At 37.0% G+C, this 17,578-nt stretch overlaps 1 protein-coding gene across 5 annotated transcripts in view; it reads left to right on the forward strand.

Annotated features, from left to right (window-relative positions):
- NCK1 (NCK adaptor protein 1) overlaps window positions 1-12,835 on the forward strand; it is an 83,451-nt gene extending 70,616 nt beyond the window's left edge. For all 5 annotated transcript variants that reach the window (XM_004477638.5, XM_058295011.2, XM_058295014.2 and 2 more), the window contains exons 3-4: window positions 8,743-9,455; window positions 11,463-12,835. In XM_004477638.5, coding sequence (XP_004477695.1) covers window positions 8,743-9,455; window positions 11,463-11,657 — 908 coding nt within the window. In that variant the 3' untranslated portion in view covers window positions 11,658-12,835. The remainder of the gene's footprint in view (window positions 1-8,742; window positions 9,456-11,462) is intronic.
- Window positions 12,836-17,578: the final 4,743 nt, after the last annotated feature.

Raw genomic sequence — 17,578 nt, forward strand, 5'->3', positions numbered from 1 at the left:
TGTGCTTTTGTTCTCATTCATCTCAAAGTATTTTCTTTTTTTAAAAGATTTATTTATTACTTCCCCTGCCTCCCGCCCCTGTTGTCTGCTCTCTGGTGTCGATTTGCTGTGTGTTCTTCTGCGACTGCTTCTATCCTTATCAGCGGCACTGGGAATCTGTTTTTCTTTTTGTTGCATCATCTTGTTGTGTCAGCTCTCCGTGTTTGTGGCGCCATTCCTGGGCAGGCTGTACTTACTTCCGCGCTGGGCGGCTCTCCTTCCTGGGTGCACTCCTCGCGCGTGGGGCTCCCCTACACGGGGGCCACCCCTGCATGGCACGGCACTCCTTGCATGCATCAGCACTGTGCATGGGCCAGCTCCACACCGGTGAAGGAGACCCTGGATTTGAACCGCGGACCTCCCATGTGGTAGGCGGATGCCCTGTCCATTGGGCCAAGTTCGCTTCCCCTGTGTCTCTTTTTGTTATATCATCTTGCTGCGTCAGCTCTCCGTGTGTGTGGCATCACTCCTGGGTGGGCTGCACTTTTTTCGCATGGGGTGGCTCTCCTTACAGGGCACAGTCCTTGCTCACGGGCCAGCTCACCACATGGGCCAGGAGGCCCTGAGTTTGAACTCTGTATATAAAGTTATATAAAAGTTAATTGTATTTTTATACACCAGCAGTTAACACTTAGAAATGTAGATGTAAAAGAAATAACATTTTTTAAAAATCTGGTATGAACACAACAACATGAGATAGTAGTTTCCCTTTTCTCATGTAGTATCACTTTTTATATCATATCATAAAAGCAAGAGCAACAATGGACTTAGGAGGGGAAAAAAAAGAAAAAGCTCACAATCTCCTGTTTCAGTAGAATTTGGAGAACTATAATTTACAGACTCAAAAAATACAGAAAATACAGATGTGCTCAAATCAGCAAAGATTGGCACAGAATTCATGTGGGACAAGTGTAACAGAAGTAATATGGGAGGGAAGAGGATGTGGCTCAACTGATACAGCATCCGCCTACCATATAGGAGGTCCACAGTTTGAACTCTTCCCTAAAGAACAAAACAGACAATGAGAAGAAAAAAAGTTTGGTGTATTTTAGTGAGGCCATCTGGTCATGGGCTTTTCTTTCTTGGGAGTTCTTTGATTACTGATTTAATCCACTTACTTGTTAAAGGTCTGTTCAAATTTTCTATTTCTTCCTGAGTCACCCATGGTATGAAAACTTAAAAGTTTCAACATCAAGGCATTTTCATTATTTCAATAATAACGGTAATAATAAATAAAAAACAGACACAATTCTTTACCTCTCAATCTCTCTGCTCTTCCCCTGCCATACATAGCTTCTATTTCTGGCCATTCTTATTTATTTATTTAGCAGTTTTCTTGAGATATATTCACATACCATACAATCTATTCAAACTGTATAATCAGTGGCTTTTAGTATAATCACAATGTTTTTGCATTAATCACCACAAAAAGTTTTAGAACAATTTCATGACTGCCAAAAAAAACAGAAACCAGCTGCACACTCCGTAGCAGTCATCTCTCAATCCCTGTATCCTTCCCTACCCTTACATAACCACTAATCTAATTTCATCTTTATAATTTGATTTATATTTACATCTTATATAAATGGAATCATACAATGTGTAATACTTTGTGTCTTGTTTCTTTCACTTACATGTGTTCTTTTGTCTGGTATTAACGTCTTGTAGAATTAATGTATTAGTTCCGTTTCAAAGAAAAACGGTCTGATATATGCAGTTTTACCCATATTCTTATTTCACATGAGGTTTTACTATGCTGTACAGTCCCATGTTATATTTTTTAGCTTTCCTTTTAGTAATATATATGACCATAGACTTTCCCTTTAAACCACTATCATACCCATATAATAGATTAATAACATGTTGTGCTTTCACTTTTTCTGTTCATTTCCAAAGTTTAGCACACATCCTTTTTACCAGTTCTGTGCAAGTTAACCCTCAGCCTTCCATTCTCTAACTCATTCTTTTTTTCTGGTGACCCATATTCAAGTTATTAATTCCACGAGATTACAAAATATATGTAGTTCATAGTAGTGCAGTTATACAGTATTTGTCCTTTTATGTCTGGCTTGCTTCACTCAAACATAATGTCCTCCAGGTTCAGCATGCTGTCATATGCTTTATGACTTCATTTCTTCTTACAGCTGCATAATATTTCATCATGCATGTACACCTCAGTTTGTTTATCCATTCATCAGTTGATGGACACCTGGGTTGTTTTGGCAATTATGAATAATGTCGCTGTGAACATCAGTGTGCAGATGTCTGTTCGTGTCACTGCTCTCAGTTCTTACAGGTATATGCCCAGTAGTGGTATTGCTGGGTCACATGGTAAATCTATATTCAACTTCTTTAGGAACTGCCAAACAGTCCTCCACAGTGGCTATACCATTTTACATTCCCACCAACAGTGAATTTAAGAGTTCATATCTCTCCAGTTTCTTTATCTGGCTTTGGTGTTAGGGTGATGTTGGCTTCATTAAATGTGTTGGGTAATTTTCTCTCCTCACCAGTTTTAAACAGCTTTGATGTTCTTTTCAAAATGCTTGGTAGAATTTACCTATGAAGCCATCTGGTCCTAGACTTTTCTTGTTGAGAGATTTTTGATGACTTATTAAATTACTTTAAATGTGATTGGTTTATTAACTTATTATATTTCTTATAGCATCAATGTAGGTTGTACATTTCTAAGAATTTGTCCATTTCATGTAGGTTATCTAGTTTGTTGGCTTACAGTTTCTCATAATACCCTCTTATGATCCTTTTTATTTCTGTGGGTTCAGTCATAACTTCCCCCTTTTCATTTCTGATTGTATTTATTTGCATCCTCTCTTTTTTTTTTCTGTCTTAGTTTAGCTAGGGGCTTGTCAATTTTATTGATCTTGTCAAAGGAACCAGGTTTTGGTTTTGTTGATTTTTTTCTATTTTTTTTTTCAATTTCATTTATTTTTGCTCTGATAGTTATTTCTTTCCTTCTGCTTGCTTTTGGGTTGGTTTGCTGTTCTTTTTCTAATTTCCCCAGTTGTTCACTTAGATCTTTGATTTAGTGCTTCTTTTTTAATGTAGGCATTTAGGGTTATAAATTTCCCTTCAAGGCTGCCTTTGCTGTATCATAAGTTAGAAAAGTTGTGTTCTTGCTTTAATTTGTCTCAATATATTTACTGATTTCACTTGAAATTTCTTCTTTAACCTACTGATTATTTAGGAGTGTGTTGTTTAGCCTCCACACATTTTCAAATTTACCTTTTTCCTATTACTGATTTCCAGTTTATGATCTGAGGAGGTGCTTCGTATAATTTCAGACTTTTTAAATTTGTTGAGAGCTGCATTGGGACCTAACTTGTGGTTTATCCTGGAAAAGGATCTGTGGGCACTTGAGAAGAATGTATAACCAGCTGAGTTTGAATGCAACATTCTATATATGTCTGTTAGATCTTACTCGTTTATCATATTGTTCAAGTTCTCTGTTTCCTTGTTGATCTTCTAATTGTTCTGTCTAGTGATGTGAGTGTTGTGTTGATGTCTCCATCAGTTATTGTAGAGATGTCTATTTCTTCCTTCAGTTTTGCCTCATATATTTTGGGGCACCCTGTTATATCTTTTTGGTGGATTGCCCCTTCCATTAATATACAGTGGCCTTCTGTATCGCATAAGTTTTCTGCATTTAAAGTCTGTTTTGTCTGTTATTTGTATAGCTACCCCTGTTCTTTCTTGGTTACTGTTTGTATGGAGTATCTTTTTCCAACATTTCACTTTCAGCCTATTTGCATATTTGATCTAAGGTGAGTCTCCTCAAATACTTTTTCTGCCCTTTTTCACTTTTCTTCTCTGGAACTCCCATTAAACATATGTTGTTGTGTTTTTTGTTATTCAGCTCCCTGAGTCTGGCTGATTTTTTTCCCATTCTTTCCTTTTTCAACTTTAGCTGTTCTGTCTTCGGTATCACTTTTACTTTATTCTGTCATTTCGAGTTTGCTGTTGCATGTCTCTAATGTGTTTTTTTAAATCTCACCTAACATGTCTTTCATTTCCATGTGCTCTGTTACTTTCCTATTCAGGTTTTCAAATTCTTTGTGCTTGTTCATTGTCTTCTCGATGTCCTTTATCTCTTTAGCCATATTGTCTTTCAGCTCATAGTTTGATTTTGGAAAGGTGTGTGCATCTTGATTAGTTGTCTCAAATCCTGTGTTTCTTCTGGAGTTTTGATATATTCCTTTTCTTGAGCCATTTCTTCCATTTTTTTAGTATGGCTTGTAATTTTTTGCTGATCTAGGCATCTGATTAGGATGGTGAGTTTACGCAGATGCTCAATTTCTCTGTTTCCTGGGGATTTAGTGGTGGGAGGCTGTGTGCTACTGCTGTTCTTTTATGCTTGGTTCAGCCTGTTTTTGATGTTTAGGTTTGTCCCTGTTAGTTACTCAAATCTAGGCCCAGGACCTAGTAATGAGTTGCAGGTCCACTTCAAAGGGCCTTGCAGGGGGAGGTTGTAAAGGCTGGAAAAAGCTTTTCTTATTTCCTTTTAATTTTCTCAAATGTACTTCCTTGGTCTGCCAGCAGTTGGTGCTTTTTTGGCAGCCCTCTCAGGTCACAGTCTGGTTGGAGTGTGTTTGCTGCATCACAGACTGGATTAGTGTGATACAGGTTCCTGCCTGGAAGTTAAGAGCCTCATAATTTAAACTTTCTCAGAGGTAGTTCTTCAACCTTTGCTGGCAGACCCCTTCCTTTTCCTTGATAGGAAATTATTCCATTCCCCTCTGCATCCTCATCAACCAGTCCCAGTCAGTAGAGAGGGTGAATGAGAGGTTTGGGATCCTTTAGTCTCTTGCAGGCTCCCGAAGGAAATAGTGGTGCAGTTCCACTCGGCCTGGAAGGGGTTGTGGGTCACAGCAGACCAAAAGCTGATTATTCTAGGTTGTGTCCCTCTCTCTCTCCATCCTCGGGAACTGGATCCCTTTGTCTGTAGCTGCCAGTTTCAAGTCCTGAGAATTCAAAATTGTCTGTAGGGTCGGGGAGGATGCTGGCAATTGCAGCTGCAGCTTTTAATTCACAGCTTGCTGTCACAACTATTTTCCTTTACCCCTCTCTCTTCTGGCTGGTGCCCAGCCTTTCCCCTGGTGTCCAGAACCCGAAAAGATTTCTTTCCAGGCTGTTTCTCCCTGTCCTCTAGCAATTTTTCTGGGAGAGAAGAGAGTCCCATGTCTTTCTGCTATAAAAATTCTTGATTGACATTTTTTCCTTTCAGCACTTTAAATATATCATCCCACTGCTTTCTGCCCTCTACAGTTTCTGAAGAGAAATTGTTTGCTAATCCTAATTGAGTAGCCCTTATATGTGACATATTTCTCTCACACTGTTTTCAAGAGTCTCTCTTTGTTTTTGCCTGTCCGCATTTGACTATAGCATGCTTGGTGTGGAGTTTTTTTTAGTTTATTCTCCTTGGAGTTTGGATATGTACATTCATGTCTTTCATCAAATGTGGAAAGCCTTTGGCTCTTATTTCTTCTTTTTGCCCCTTTCTGTCTGTCTGCTCTCCCTCTGGGCATATGTAGGTTTAAGTGATGGTGTCCTGCACATCTCTTAGATTCTGTTTTTAAAAATTCATTCTTTTTTCTTTTTTCTTCTCAGATTGGATAATCTCAATTGACCTGTCTTCAAGTTTGCTGCTTCTTTCTTATGCCACCTCAAATCTGCCCTTGAATGCCTCTGGTGACTTTTTCATTTCAGTTATTGTACTTTTTGGCTCCAGAATTTCTATTTGGTGAAACTTTCCTCTCCTGGATTCCTGTAGTTCTTTGTCCGTGGTTTCCTTTAGCTCTTTGATTTGTCTCTAGTCTTTGTCTAGTAAGCCTTATGTCTGGTTTCCTCATGGATAGTTTTTATTAATTGCTTTATTTACCCTATTAATGGATCACATTCCCTTGTTCTTTGCGTGTCTCAGTTTTTTGTTGGAAACTGGATATTTTCACTATTATAGTGTGTCAAATATGGTCATCAGATTCTTCTGCCTCTCCACAGCTTGTTGCTTTTTGTTGTTGTTTGCTTGTTAATTGAGTTTTCTAAATAAATTTTGAATTACCTTTTTTTTTTTCTTTTCACATGTTGCCACTAAAGTCTGTGTTCTGTTAACTTAGTGGTCTGCTGGTATTTTGAAATTTCCCAAAAATGCAAGAGTTCTCTCCCAATCTTTGTAGATTGGCTTTGAGTTGGGACACTGCTTCAGCACTTAGGTTATTTCCAACTCTGCCTTAGCCTTCACTTCTTGCTTGCTTAGAGGTTGAAAGCTTAGAGGTCTTCTCAGGACTTTTTTAGAACATGTGTCCAGTCCTGGGCATGCACATATCCTTTTCTTTTCACCAGTATGCACAGGATTATTCTTCCACATATCACTTTTTCCAAACCTTTCCTTCTCAGGCTGCTGAGGCTAATACTTGTGCCTTTAAGTGCTTTCAGCAAAAGCCACTGGGGAAGCCACCTGAGCCCTGAGCATGCTACAAGTCAGGCAAAACAAAGGTGGGTACTTGTGCCAGTCCTTCAGGGAGGTGGCAGGCAGGTGGAAACCCACACCATACTTCTTTGAAAATAAGATCCAATTTGCTTTCTCTGGCCCTAGCAACCTATACCAGGAGTGCAGGCTGCCATCCTCATAGCCACAGCTGATCCGGGATGTGGGGGGTGGAGGTAGGCAGTTTAAAATTCACAGCGCTCTTACGGCAGAGCAGCAGCTTCTTTCTTCAGGGTACTTTTTCCTGGCTTTTGTAAAGTTTTGAATAGATTCCAGAATTCTGCAAAAACTGATACTGGCAGTTTTTACAGTCCCATTAGTTGCTTTTCTGAAGAGATGGAACCCTCAAATTCCCTATTCCACCATTTCAGTGATGTCACCCCTGAGGTGAAGAATTTACCAAGTGATGATACCATTTTGATATCATTCACCAGGAGTACAAAAATCGAGAGGGAGGGAGTTGATTTGTGGGTATTGGTGGGGGGTGGTGGTGGTGGTGGTGGTGGCTGTTTTTATTTGGATGTGGCTATTCAGGTGGAGGTGCTGATGGTACAATCAGTAGATATCCAGTGACGCTTGAAGTGTTTGAATTAAAAAGAGTTCAGGCAGCATTCCACATAGAGGTTATAGAGAATGAAAGCATGCGATTTCCTTGTAGTAGAGGGAAAGGCATCTTGGAAAACACTTTCAGCTAAGGAATCACTCACTTATTCACTGTGTTTCTATTACTTGTGTAAGTACTGGAGATATAAGAGATTAAGGTCCATTTTCCTGTCTTTCTCTTATTAAAAGGAAGCTCTCATTAAAAGGAAGACAGACAAATAAGTACAAGGCAATGTTATAATAACAAGTCTTAGAGGATCCCACACAAAGGCATACAAGAATATTTAAAGACATCAGGTGGGAAAAGAGGAGGCTGCTAGGGAAGTGAAACACAGAAGGAGAAAACATAATTGAGAGAGTAGTCAGTAATCTTGATTGCTGTGTAGAGAGCTTGAGAAGTCAGGGACTCTAAATGGTACTGCTGGATTTTATGGTAAACACTTGACACAGATTTCATGAGGATGGTTTCAAATGAGTAGTTTTGGTAGAATGATAGGGATAGAAGACCAGATGGTAAGAGGTTAGGGGTGAGTGACTGGTTAGGTTAGGCGTGAGTGCATGATGAAGTTACAGAGAACTGGAAGGCAACTTTTTAAAGAATATAGCAATGTTGAAGTAATTATTTGGAATCGAGATATGACTATAATTTTGGATAATTGAATGGAAGGAAATAAGGATGAAAAGAGTCCCCAAAGAGGCAGATAAGATGATATTAAGAAGGATTCAGGTTTGGGGACTGGTGTGAAGGGAGAGAGGGAGAGTAATGATAAAGTTTTGAGACAGCCAGAAGGTATATGAGAAATTTTACCTAGGAATGCCTCATTTTTCTTGGTAATGTAATATCAAGTCATTTTAAGAGTGGAATACTATGGGGAATGTAGTAGGCAATCAATAAGAAATGAGCAGCAGTGAAAATGCCTGCCTAAAATTGAGTTTACTGTAGCATATATTTGTGATAATAGTACCATATGGTGATTTTCTCATTTCTTTCAACAAATACATATTAAGCATCTATTAATTGTGCTAAGTACTGTACAGGGTTCTTGGGATTATATTTGTGAGCAAAGTAAACAAAAATCCTTGCCCTTACGTAGCTTTCATGTTGAGTGAGGGAGACAAATTATATATTATTTAAAAATAAATGTATGGGGTAAATAGAGCAACCTGATTCTGCTAACAGAAAGCAAATGGGAAGACCACTCAGATGTAACTACAATTTTATATTGCCTAACAAGCTGTAATTGAAGCTGTTTTATTTCTGTGTAGCTAACTATAGAATCTAGTTTAGTAAGCTAAGACAAGAAGATATGGGCTTGGGGAACCTTTGTATATTTAGGTTTAGATCTGAGACAAGTAATTATATTTGCATTTAAGAGAACATTTGTTAATTTAGGACAACTTCATGATTATACAATTATTTCAGGGTCTGAGACAAGAGAAAAGATGAGATGGTAAACTGTCACATAATAAATGAAATTAAGTCCTTATTTGATTGAAATTTAAAGACTTACAAAAGCTATATGGAGTTGAAGATCCTTTTTCAATAATTATTTTTTGATAACGTTTTGTATTCTCACTCCCCCTTTTTATTTAAACAGGCATTGGAAAGGTGAAAAGAAAACCTAGTGTGCCAGACTCTGCGTCTCCTGCTGATGATAGTTTTGTTGACCCAGGGGAGCGACTCTATGACCTCAACATGCCTGCTTATGTGAAATTTAACTACATGGCTGAGAGAGAGGATGAATTATCATTGATAAAAGGGACGAAGGTGATTGTCATGGAGAAATGTAGTGACGGGTGGTGGCGGGGAAGCTACAATGGACAAGTTGGATGGTTCCCTTCAAACTATGTAACTGAAGAAGGTGACAGTCCTTTGGGTGACCATGTAGGTTCCCTTTCAGAGAAACTAGCAGCGGTCGTCAATAACCTAAATACTGGGCAAGTGTTACATGTGGTACAAGCTCTTTACCCATTCAGCTCATCCAATGATGAAGAACTTAATTTTGAGAAAGGAGATGTAATGGATGTTATTGAAAAACCTGAAAACGACCCTGAGTGGTGGAAATGCAGGAAGATCAATGGAATAGTTGGTCTGGTGCCAAAAAACTATGTTACCATTATGCAGAATAATCCATTAACCTCAGGGTTGGAACCATCACCTCCACAATGTAACTACATTAGGCCTTCACTCACTGGAAAATTTGCTGGCAATCCATGGTATTATGGAAAAGTCACCAGGCATCAAGCAGAAATGGCATTGAATGAAAGAGGACACGAAGGAGACTTCCTCATTCGTGATAGTGAATCTTCGGTAAGTTGGTTTTCAAAAGTAAAAAAAAAAATTTATTGTATTGGAGAAGTTAAATGGCTTTCTTAAAGTAAACCTGGTAGTAACCTGGGATATAAGCATAAATGTTCTGAAGGTGAAGTCACTGTTCTTTCCACCTGTATCTGTCTACTTTGAATAAACGACAGCCCTGGCGTGATACTAAACTGGATCATTTGGCTTTATCTGGTTGTCGATTTTGCATTTCTGAAATATTTTCTGTTGTGTTAAACTGAAAAATGGGGAAAATTAAACATTTGGGTTCTTTGTGGAGAATAGAACAATAGACTAAACTGGAGAAAACATTTCTTTAATTGCATGTTGGATCCAATGAATAAAAATATAATTACTGTAGTTCTTATAGGAAGTCCCCAAATTTAAGAAAATGATTTTTAAGTTTCTTTATGTATTGGTTGTTTTGGAAGTTGTAATGCCTTTTCTAATGTATCTCAGAAACCTATTTGAATACTTTTACTGTATTAGGAATGCATTTGCAATAACCAGTAAATTATATTGCAATACTAATAACTATAAAAATTGAGTAACAATATAATCATGTGGGCTCTTTTGAGTACTTTCTAGGATATTAGAATTTGATGATTCTCATTTCTCTTAAAAATGACCCTATTTTTGCCTTGATAAAGCATATCACTTCTTTTCCACTAACAAATCATGATTAGTATTTTGTGTATTTGTAGTTATAAGAAAAGGTTGAAAGAAGAAAACTTGTTTAAGTATGGGGGGGCGGAGAGCGAGAGAGAAAGGGACAGAGAGAGAGATTGAGATTAATTGAATTGCCTGATGTGAAAGGCCAGGAAAACAGAGGCCTCCACGTAACCCCCAGGAAAGCAGGTGATTGATGGTAGGGAAGAGTGGTTGGATCCGTTTTCTGTTAGATGCTTGAGTTGGCCGCTCTGCTTTCCAGGACAAGCAGTGGGCAGAGAAGTTTAACAACAGTCAGTCTTGGAATGTGTCATAAAAAAGTAACCATAAGAGTGGGATATTTTTACAAGAAGCCCACTGTTAGCTTTGTTACTAACTGTATAAAAGAGGTGTCTAGGGTTGATTTAGACTGTTTAGAATTATGTTAGTTGAAAAAACCAAACCAAGTCAAATCTAATTAAGAAAGATTAAATACAGAGTACTGGGTATTTTATTTTGTGTAATGAGCTATAGATATTAGCCAGAATATACCATTATTTTCAGCAGTATAATTTTTAGGGTAGTGATCCAAAACGGGAATATTTTGTTTGGCCTGCACAATGCTTTTTAAACATTTGAATTCATTGCCAACATTTAAATATTGGGAGTTTCGTTGTAAAAATCCAGTCTTCAAACTTCCTGTTCAAAATTGGAAGACCTGTCAACATTGCATCTATATTCCTACATGGTAACAATTATACCTGAGAAGTGAATTTTTAGACTGGCCATGAATTGTCATTCCTTCTGTCCATCTACCTTGACCCTCCTACTCTATCACTTGCTTAACTTTTTATGGCCCTTGTAGGCATCTGAGATTGTGTCCTTTCATTAGAGTTCCAATTAATTCTAATTTTGAGGATTCAAAATGCCTTTAAGACACAACTACAAGTTGAAATGGGACAGTTGTGTTTTGGATTTTCTTACTTGTTTCTCCAGTAGTCTGACTAGGGCTCAGGTAGCTCTTGTGTTTCAGATGATGAAGTAAAGGCTTTGCCATGGGTGTTATAGAGTATATTAGTTAAAAGACTCTGGCATCTAACTGCTTGGGTTTGAATGCTGATTCTCTTGTTAACTAGATAAATGATCTTGGCCTAGTTAACTTTTCTGGGCCTCATTTTTCTATAAAATGGGCTTGTTTTGAGCAGTAAAGGAGATAATCTATGTAAACAATTTAGCACAATGCCTAGTATTTAGTAAGAGCTAAAAGTTTAGCTCATATTAATAGTTTAATATGAAAATGGTAATAGATACCTGTCAAAATATTTACCATTGGTGTTTTGTCTCCTTTAGCCAAATGATTTCTCAGTATCACTAAAAGCACAAGGAAAAAACAAGCATTTTAAAGTCCAACTAAAAGAGACTGTCTACTGCATTGGGCAGCGCAAATTCAGCACCATGGAAGAACTTGTAGAACATTATAAAAAGGCACCGATTTTTACAAGTGAACAAGGAGAAAAATTATATCTTGTCAAGCATTTATCATGATACTGTTGACCAGAAGTGACTGCTACACAGCTTTAATTTGTCATGTAATTGAAGACTGAGAAAATGTTGGAAGACTGAGTTGGTCCAGTCGTGTGTGATTGGAAAGGACTGTTTCTAACTCTGTATGAGAATTGACTATAATACATTTAAGTATTTTTATTATAACTGAGCACATACATATATACTACGTATGCAGAGCATCTGCATAAAGCAAATGCTTATCCTTGGTCTTCTGTTTTATTGTTTTCTTCTTAGCTGTTTTTCTCTTTGTTTTTAATATTTTAAGGCTTTGTATTTTGAAAAAATCAAATAATGCAGATTATAAATCTTTACATGGAAGGATCTCTTTATTGCCTTTATTTCCTTAGAATTCAATTATTCCACCATGGTTTCTCTTCATGTAAAATTCTTATATTGATATATATATGGCATATGCTAAAATAAATTACTTGGAAAATGTTAGTCTTTTCTGTGATTGCATAGCAATAATAAATGAAAATTTTTCAGGTATTATATTTGACACATCCAGTGTAGGTACCAAATATGTTGTGTCTGCCAGTATTTTTAAAAATTCATTCATTGCCTTCAGTATAAAGCAAATCAGATGGGATATAGGTTGGAACCATCTTGTACAATTTTAATTTACAAATGTTGGAAACAAAAGTCCCTAAATTCTTAAAAAATATTTTTGTGTGTGCCTCTCATCTTGTTATTCAAGAGATCAAGAGTCTATGATATAGTTAGTTTTTCAAAGTGTGAATAGATGCTCTAGTGGTGTGTTTTTTTTCTTTTCATAGTGTTATTTTACCAAAGCATTTTATACCAGGACATGCTGTGCTTGCACTAATGTGAAAATAGGTATGGCCAAGTTTTGGGGGAAGTGGGAGGAATGAGATGCTTGTTTTTGCCCTCTAAACATCAATAATTGTCAAGTATCATATTTCATATTTTCATGTCCTTCTTTGAGTTTTGTTGAACTGGGACACTAAAATTAATGTACTTTTCTCAAGTACTCCATACCTGAGGGAAAGATGCTCATGGTTTGAAATAATTGTTATTTTTTAAATCTTATTTTTGCAGGTGCTTCTATTATAATTTTGTTTATCAAGCAATAGTTTGGATGTATGGATGAGAGGCTACTGTAAAGTATTAAATCCATTTCTGTAGATGAAAGAAAATCAGTTGTTTTTTTATGGTCACCCCTCACTTTCCCATCATTAAGAAATTTAATTCCAAAGGTTTAAATTTAAGGAAAGTAACCCTCAATATTTTAGTTGAAAGTATTTATTAAAACCACATAACCTAGTAAACAGTAGAAAGTCATAAGATCTTTCCAAAACTTTCATCAGTGTTGCCTAAGCCTATAAATGTTTCCATTCTATATGTTATAAACAGACATTCAGTAGCCACAATTATTGATTTTTAAAAAGTGAAGTTGTTTAATATGTGAGTTTTCTTTAACTTCATTGTTTTATTTTAAATATTGTTTACTCTTTAAATTTTAAAATCATTTAAAGATTTATGTTACCATTGGGTGGCAGCCCTGACCTCTCCCACTAAACAACAGGGGTCAGTAAATAGAATTAAGACATTGATATGTGAATCTTCATCTTTATATCTGCTTTTAAAAGGCTTTTGGTTCATATTTCATTATCTTTCTAATTTAGGGCTACTTTATTAATAAGGTAATTACTAATAGATAAGTTTAGTTAGTGGAAATACGTCATGTATACTTACCTTTTTTTTTTGCTGTGAAATCACATGAATAGAAACCAAAAAAAAATTGTTTTAAAGTGGGTCATAGGGAAGTGGACTTGGCCCAGTCGTTAGGGCGTCCGTCTACCATATGGGAGGTCTGTGGTTCAAACCCCGGGCCTCCTTGACCTGTGTGGAGCTGGCCCACATGCAGTGCTGATGTGCGCAAGGAGTGCTGTGCCATGCAGCAGTGTCCCTCGCGTAGGGGAGTCCCATGTGCAAGGAGTGCACCCTGTAAGGATTGCCGCCCAGCGCAAAAGAAAATGCAGCCTGCCCAGGAATGGTGCCATGCACACGGAGAGCTGACACAACAAGATGATGCAACAAAAAGAAACAGATTCCTGTGCCGCTGACAACAACAGAAGCGGACAAAGAAGAACACACAGCAAATAGACACAGAGAACGGACAACTGGGGCAGGGTTGGGGGGGGGAGGGGAGAGAAAAAAAATCGATATTAAAAAAATTAAGTGAGTTATAAAATGATGAGGTAGTAAGCATCTTTTTAGAGTTTTAATGTTTAATGATGCTCCTTTTTGTTCCCCATCCCTTTGTGGGTTTCCCCCCCCAGTCTTCGTGGAAGGAAAAAAAACCAATAGAGACATGAGCTATTTACAGCAAATCCCACTGAGATAATTTTAATAGAGCATGATTTTGAGAAAGTAGAAGTAGCATTGGAAACAGAATTTATATTTCTGTGCTATAATTAGATTTATTATATAGTTCCCAGATAGCTCATGTTTGCCAATCATATCTATTGTGTGCTTGTCTGGGAACTACTTAATTTTGGATGGGAACCTCATTGGGAACTACTTAATTTTGTACTTCTCCAACAGTTTATTAATTAACAACAACAACAACAAAAAGACCTCTTACACCAGTCCTTAACCAATGGCTGTTTTTTATAAACATGAATTCTACTTAACTAGAAGAACCTTAGAAAACGTATACATAGCTAGGTAGTATCAGGCTGAGATTAGAAATCAGGTTGTTTTATTCCCAGCATGGTGCTTTCTGCATCACAACCTCTATTATTTTAGACAGAGGAAGAGTATTACAGAGGTTTTCTTTCATATATGAGGTGTGCCTAGTACCAATTTAAATCTGTATTACACACATACACGCCTCTTGCCCACCCACGCCTACAAATAACTTCTCCAAAATCTTGGAAGAAGGCTTTTCACGACTATACATAATAACAAAGGAAAGCTATTGCTGCTTTATCTCTAATTTGGTCAGCTGAATATACATTCACACATAACACTATACACTGTAATACACAGCACTATTAAAGGCAGTGTTAGAGACATGACTAAGTAAAATAGGAAGGCTGAGTACAATCCATTGCCATTGCTGGAAGAACTAAAAAGTGCCTAGTGGATAAATAACTTGGAGTTAGAATAAGGGAGACCTTATTATAACATGGCACATAAATTCTTTCCAGCTTTAATGCTATGATTATATCATCTGATCCAAAGGTCGCAAAGAAGCAGGGCCACCGCCACCCAGAGAAGTACCTTTGTGAGAATTAGGAAAAGGTATTTCATCCTCTAGGTAGACCCAGCCCCTTTCCTGGGTGAGAAGAAAAGTCTGAATTTCACTTCCATCTCTTGTCTGGGTCACTTGCTCAGGGCACAGCTAAACTTGGTAGCCTTATACAGGAATATTGTTTCACTCACACAGTACTTTAAAAATTAGTTTTCTAATTGCTAACCACTTAAAAATTGGGGGATTTCATGTAAAATTCAGGTTTCTGTTTTCCTTTGAAAAATGAGAACCTCAACAAGACTGGAGTTGGATTTTCCATGAGATGACAATCAACTGGAGCCTAGTATGATATAAATAGCCTTTATTTCTACCAGTGCACAAAGTAAAAAAAACATTCAAGCAGCATAAAAAAGTCTCCCAACCCTTATCTCCTTCATTCACGTCTCCAAATACAGTGACTGTTATTCCTTAATTTCCTGTAACGTGGGAAGTTTTGGTTTGAAATCTGGTAACTATCATTTTACCAAACCACTTCAGATGCATTTTTCAGAGAGTGTAGCATTACAGCATGCTTTAACTTCTCATTTTAATACTTTGCTGGAAGATAAGGAAGTCCTTTCTAAACAACCTTTGATATAGATGATACTCTTGTTTTGTTCTCTGAACAGCATCATCCAGTGGGCTTTTAAAAATGCCAAATGTGTGTGTGTGTGTAATAACCAATATTTGACACTCTTGTGAAGTAAGAAGCATTGGCTTATCCTTTCTTCTGATAAGCCGGTTCTATTGGTTTAGCAAGTTTATATGAACTCAACTCTGTCATTGAAACATTTGACAGATCAGCATACTAATGCATACTCCACGCCCTTGATTTCTTAATAGGACTTAAACCAAGCGTTTGAGGGACAGAAGTTTATTTTTCTAACTTGATAATGAGGTGCTCTATGGAGCTGGAAGTATACAGAGTATGCCTGATACGTATTGAGAACCTAACAGGCTTGGTGGAATTCTGAGGTGCAAGAGGAGAGCTTCATTTATCATTAGCCATATCTATAGAGGAAGATGTTTTATACCAAGTGTCTTGAGAATATGTTTTGCCAGGCCATAGCAATTACCTCAAATTTTTCATGCCTCTGATAGTTTAACACATATAATTTATGACTGGCTGAATTATTTTTAAATGACTCCATTCATTAAATTACTTTTTATGCTGTTTTTAAAGCTCAAGGGAAGGTTGGTCTCTGCTCTAGAATAATGTTGCAAAGAATTAACTGAAGACAAAAAGCCAATTTCCTCTTTTCATATTTTCTTCATGGGATGATTACTTTCAAACAGGAAAACATGCATTACAAATAGGCATTTAAAAATTCATGTCTAAGGTAGTTAAGATATTATTTAGGTGCTTTAAGTTACCTTAAGTCAATAAGGTTCAGATAATTTATATGAAAATACTTTTTAGGCAAACTTTAGGAAATGGTGGAGAACAGAAAAGAGTTTCCAGAATGAGGCTTGTGTTGTCTATTTTAGGCTAGATGCAGGAATGGTTATTGGATATTTTTTGAACTTTTAAGAAAGAATTATGCCAAACTTTTACTTGTTTTTGATGTTTTTTTCTAAATTATAGACAAGGGAGATTATAGACAAATCTTAATTTCATCAGGACTCCATAGTTACTTGGTGTCAAGATGAAAAAAAATTTGAACATTTGTGTTAGTATATATGAATATATGTACATGCACATAGCTTCTGGAAGTATTTATCCATCATCCTATCAGATCCAATATTTGATTGCCCAAATCAAATATTTGATTGCCCAGGTGCTAGGTACTGTTCTACATTAGCAGTGAAACGGAACAAAATGGACAAAACTTTCGTAGACCTTATATTGCTAGTTACCTAATACCAGATGAGTAAGTGCTCTGAAGGAAAGATAAAGCAGGTTGAAGGCGCCGGAAGTGTGAGGCTGGGGGTGTTGTATAATACGATCAAAGGAGGCGTCTGATAAAATGGACGTGAGCATATTATGTGCTGCACATAATAGAAACACTAATGTAAATGCAGCAACCAACGTCATTAGAAAATTACATTAAGTTCCTCACTACTACAGTTTGCTTTACAGTTTTTTTTATTTTAAAATTGAATAAATTAGTATTTGTTTAAATGTGGACCTTTTAACTACAAAGGGCTATGCTGAATAAAGTCTGATTCTCCATCATAAGAGGAGCTGTCAGAGATGTCACACAGGGAAAAAAAAAGTTACAACTACAGGAAAGAGAATAGATTGGCACAATTATGTGTTTTAATTGATGCCTGGCACAAAGAACTGAGGTCAGGTTGAGTTCCTTGTGCTCTGTACTGGTGAGCAGACCAACTTTAGAGAGGAACAATCTAAGATATGTTCAGAGGTGGTGAAAAAGGGATGTAGGATCCCTGAAAACAAGAGCTTGAAAGTGTGAAAATTATATCTGGTTCCGACTTGGTAGAAGAAAGAGTTAGAAGAGTCTTAAGACTCTTCTCTCTGTTACAGAGAAATAAAAATCTTGAGGGAGTGTGTTACATTAGGAAAGTATTGTTAAATTCCAACTAAATGTCAGATGTGCTCAAATGCAGAGCTCAAATGCAGAGCATAGATATTTAGGAATCTTGGTGCCAAAGAGTTATTGAAATGGAGTAGCTGACT

This window comes from Dasypus novemcinctus, chromosome 4 (genome assembly GCF_030445035.2).
Source record: "Dasypus novemcinctus isolate mDasNov1 chromosome 4, mDasNov1.1.hap2, whole genome shotgun sequence".
Taxonomy (NCBI): domain Eukaryota; kingdom Metazoa; phylum Chordata; class Mammalia; order Cingulata; family Dasypodidae; genus Dasypus; species Dasypus novemcinctus.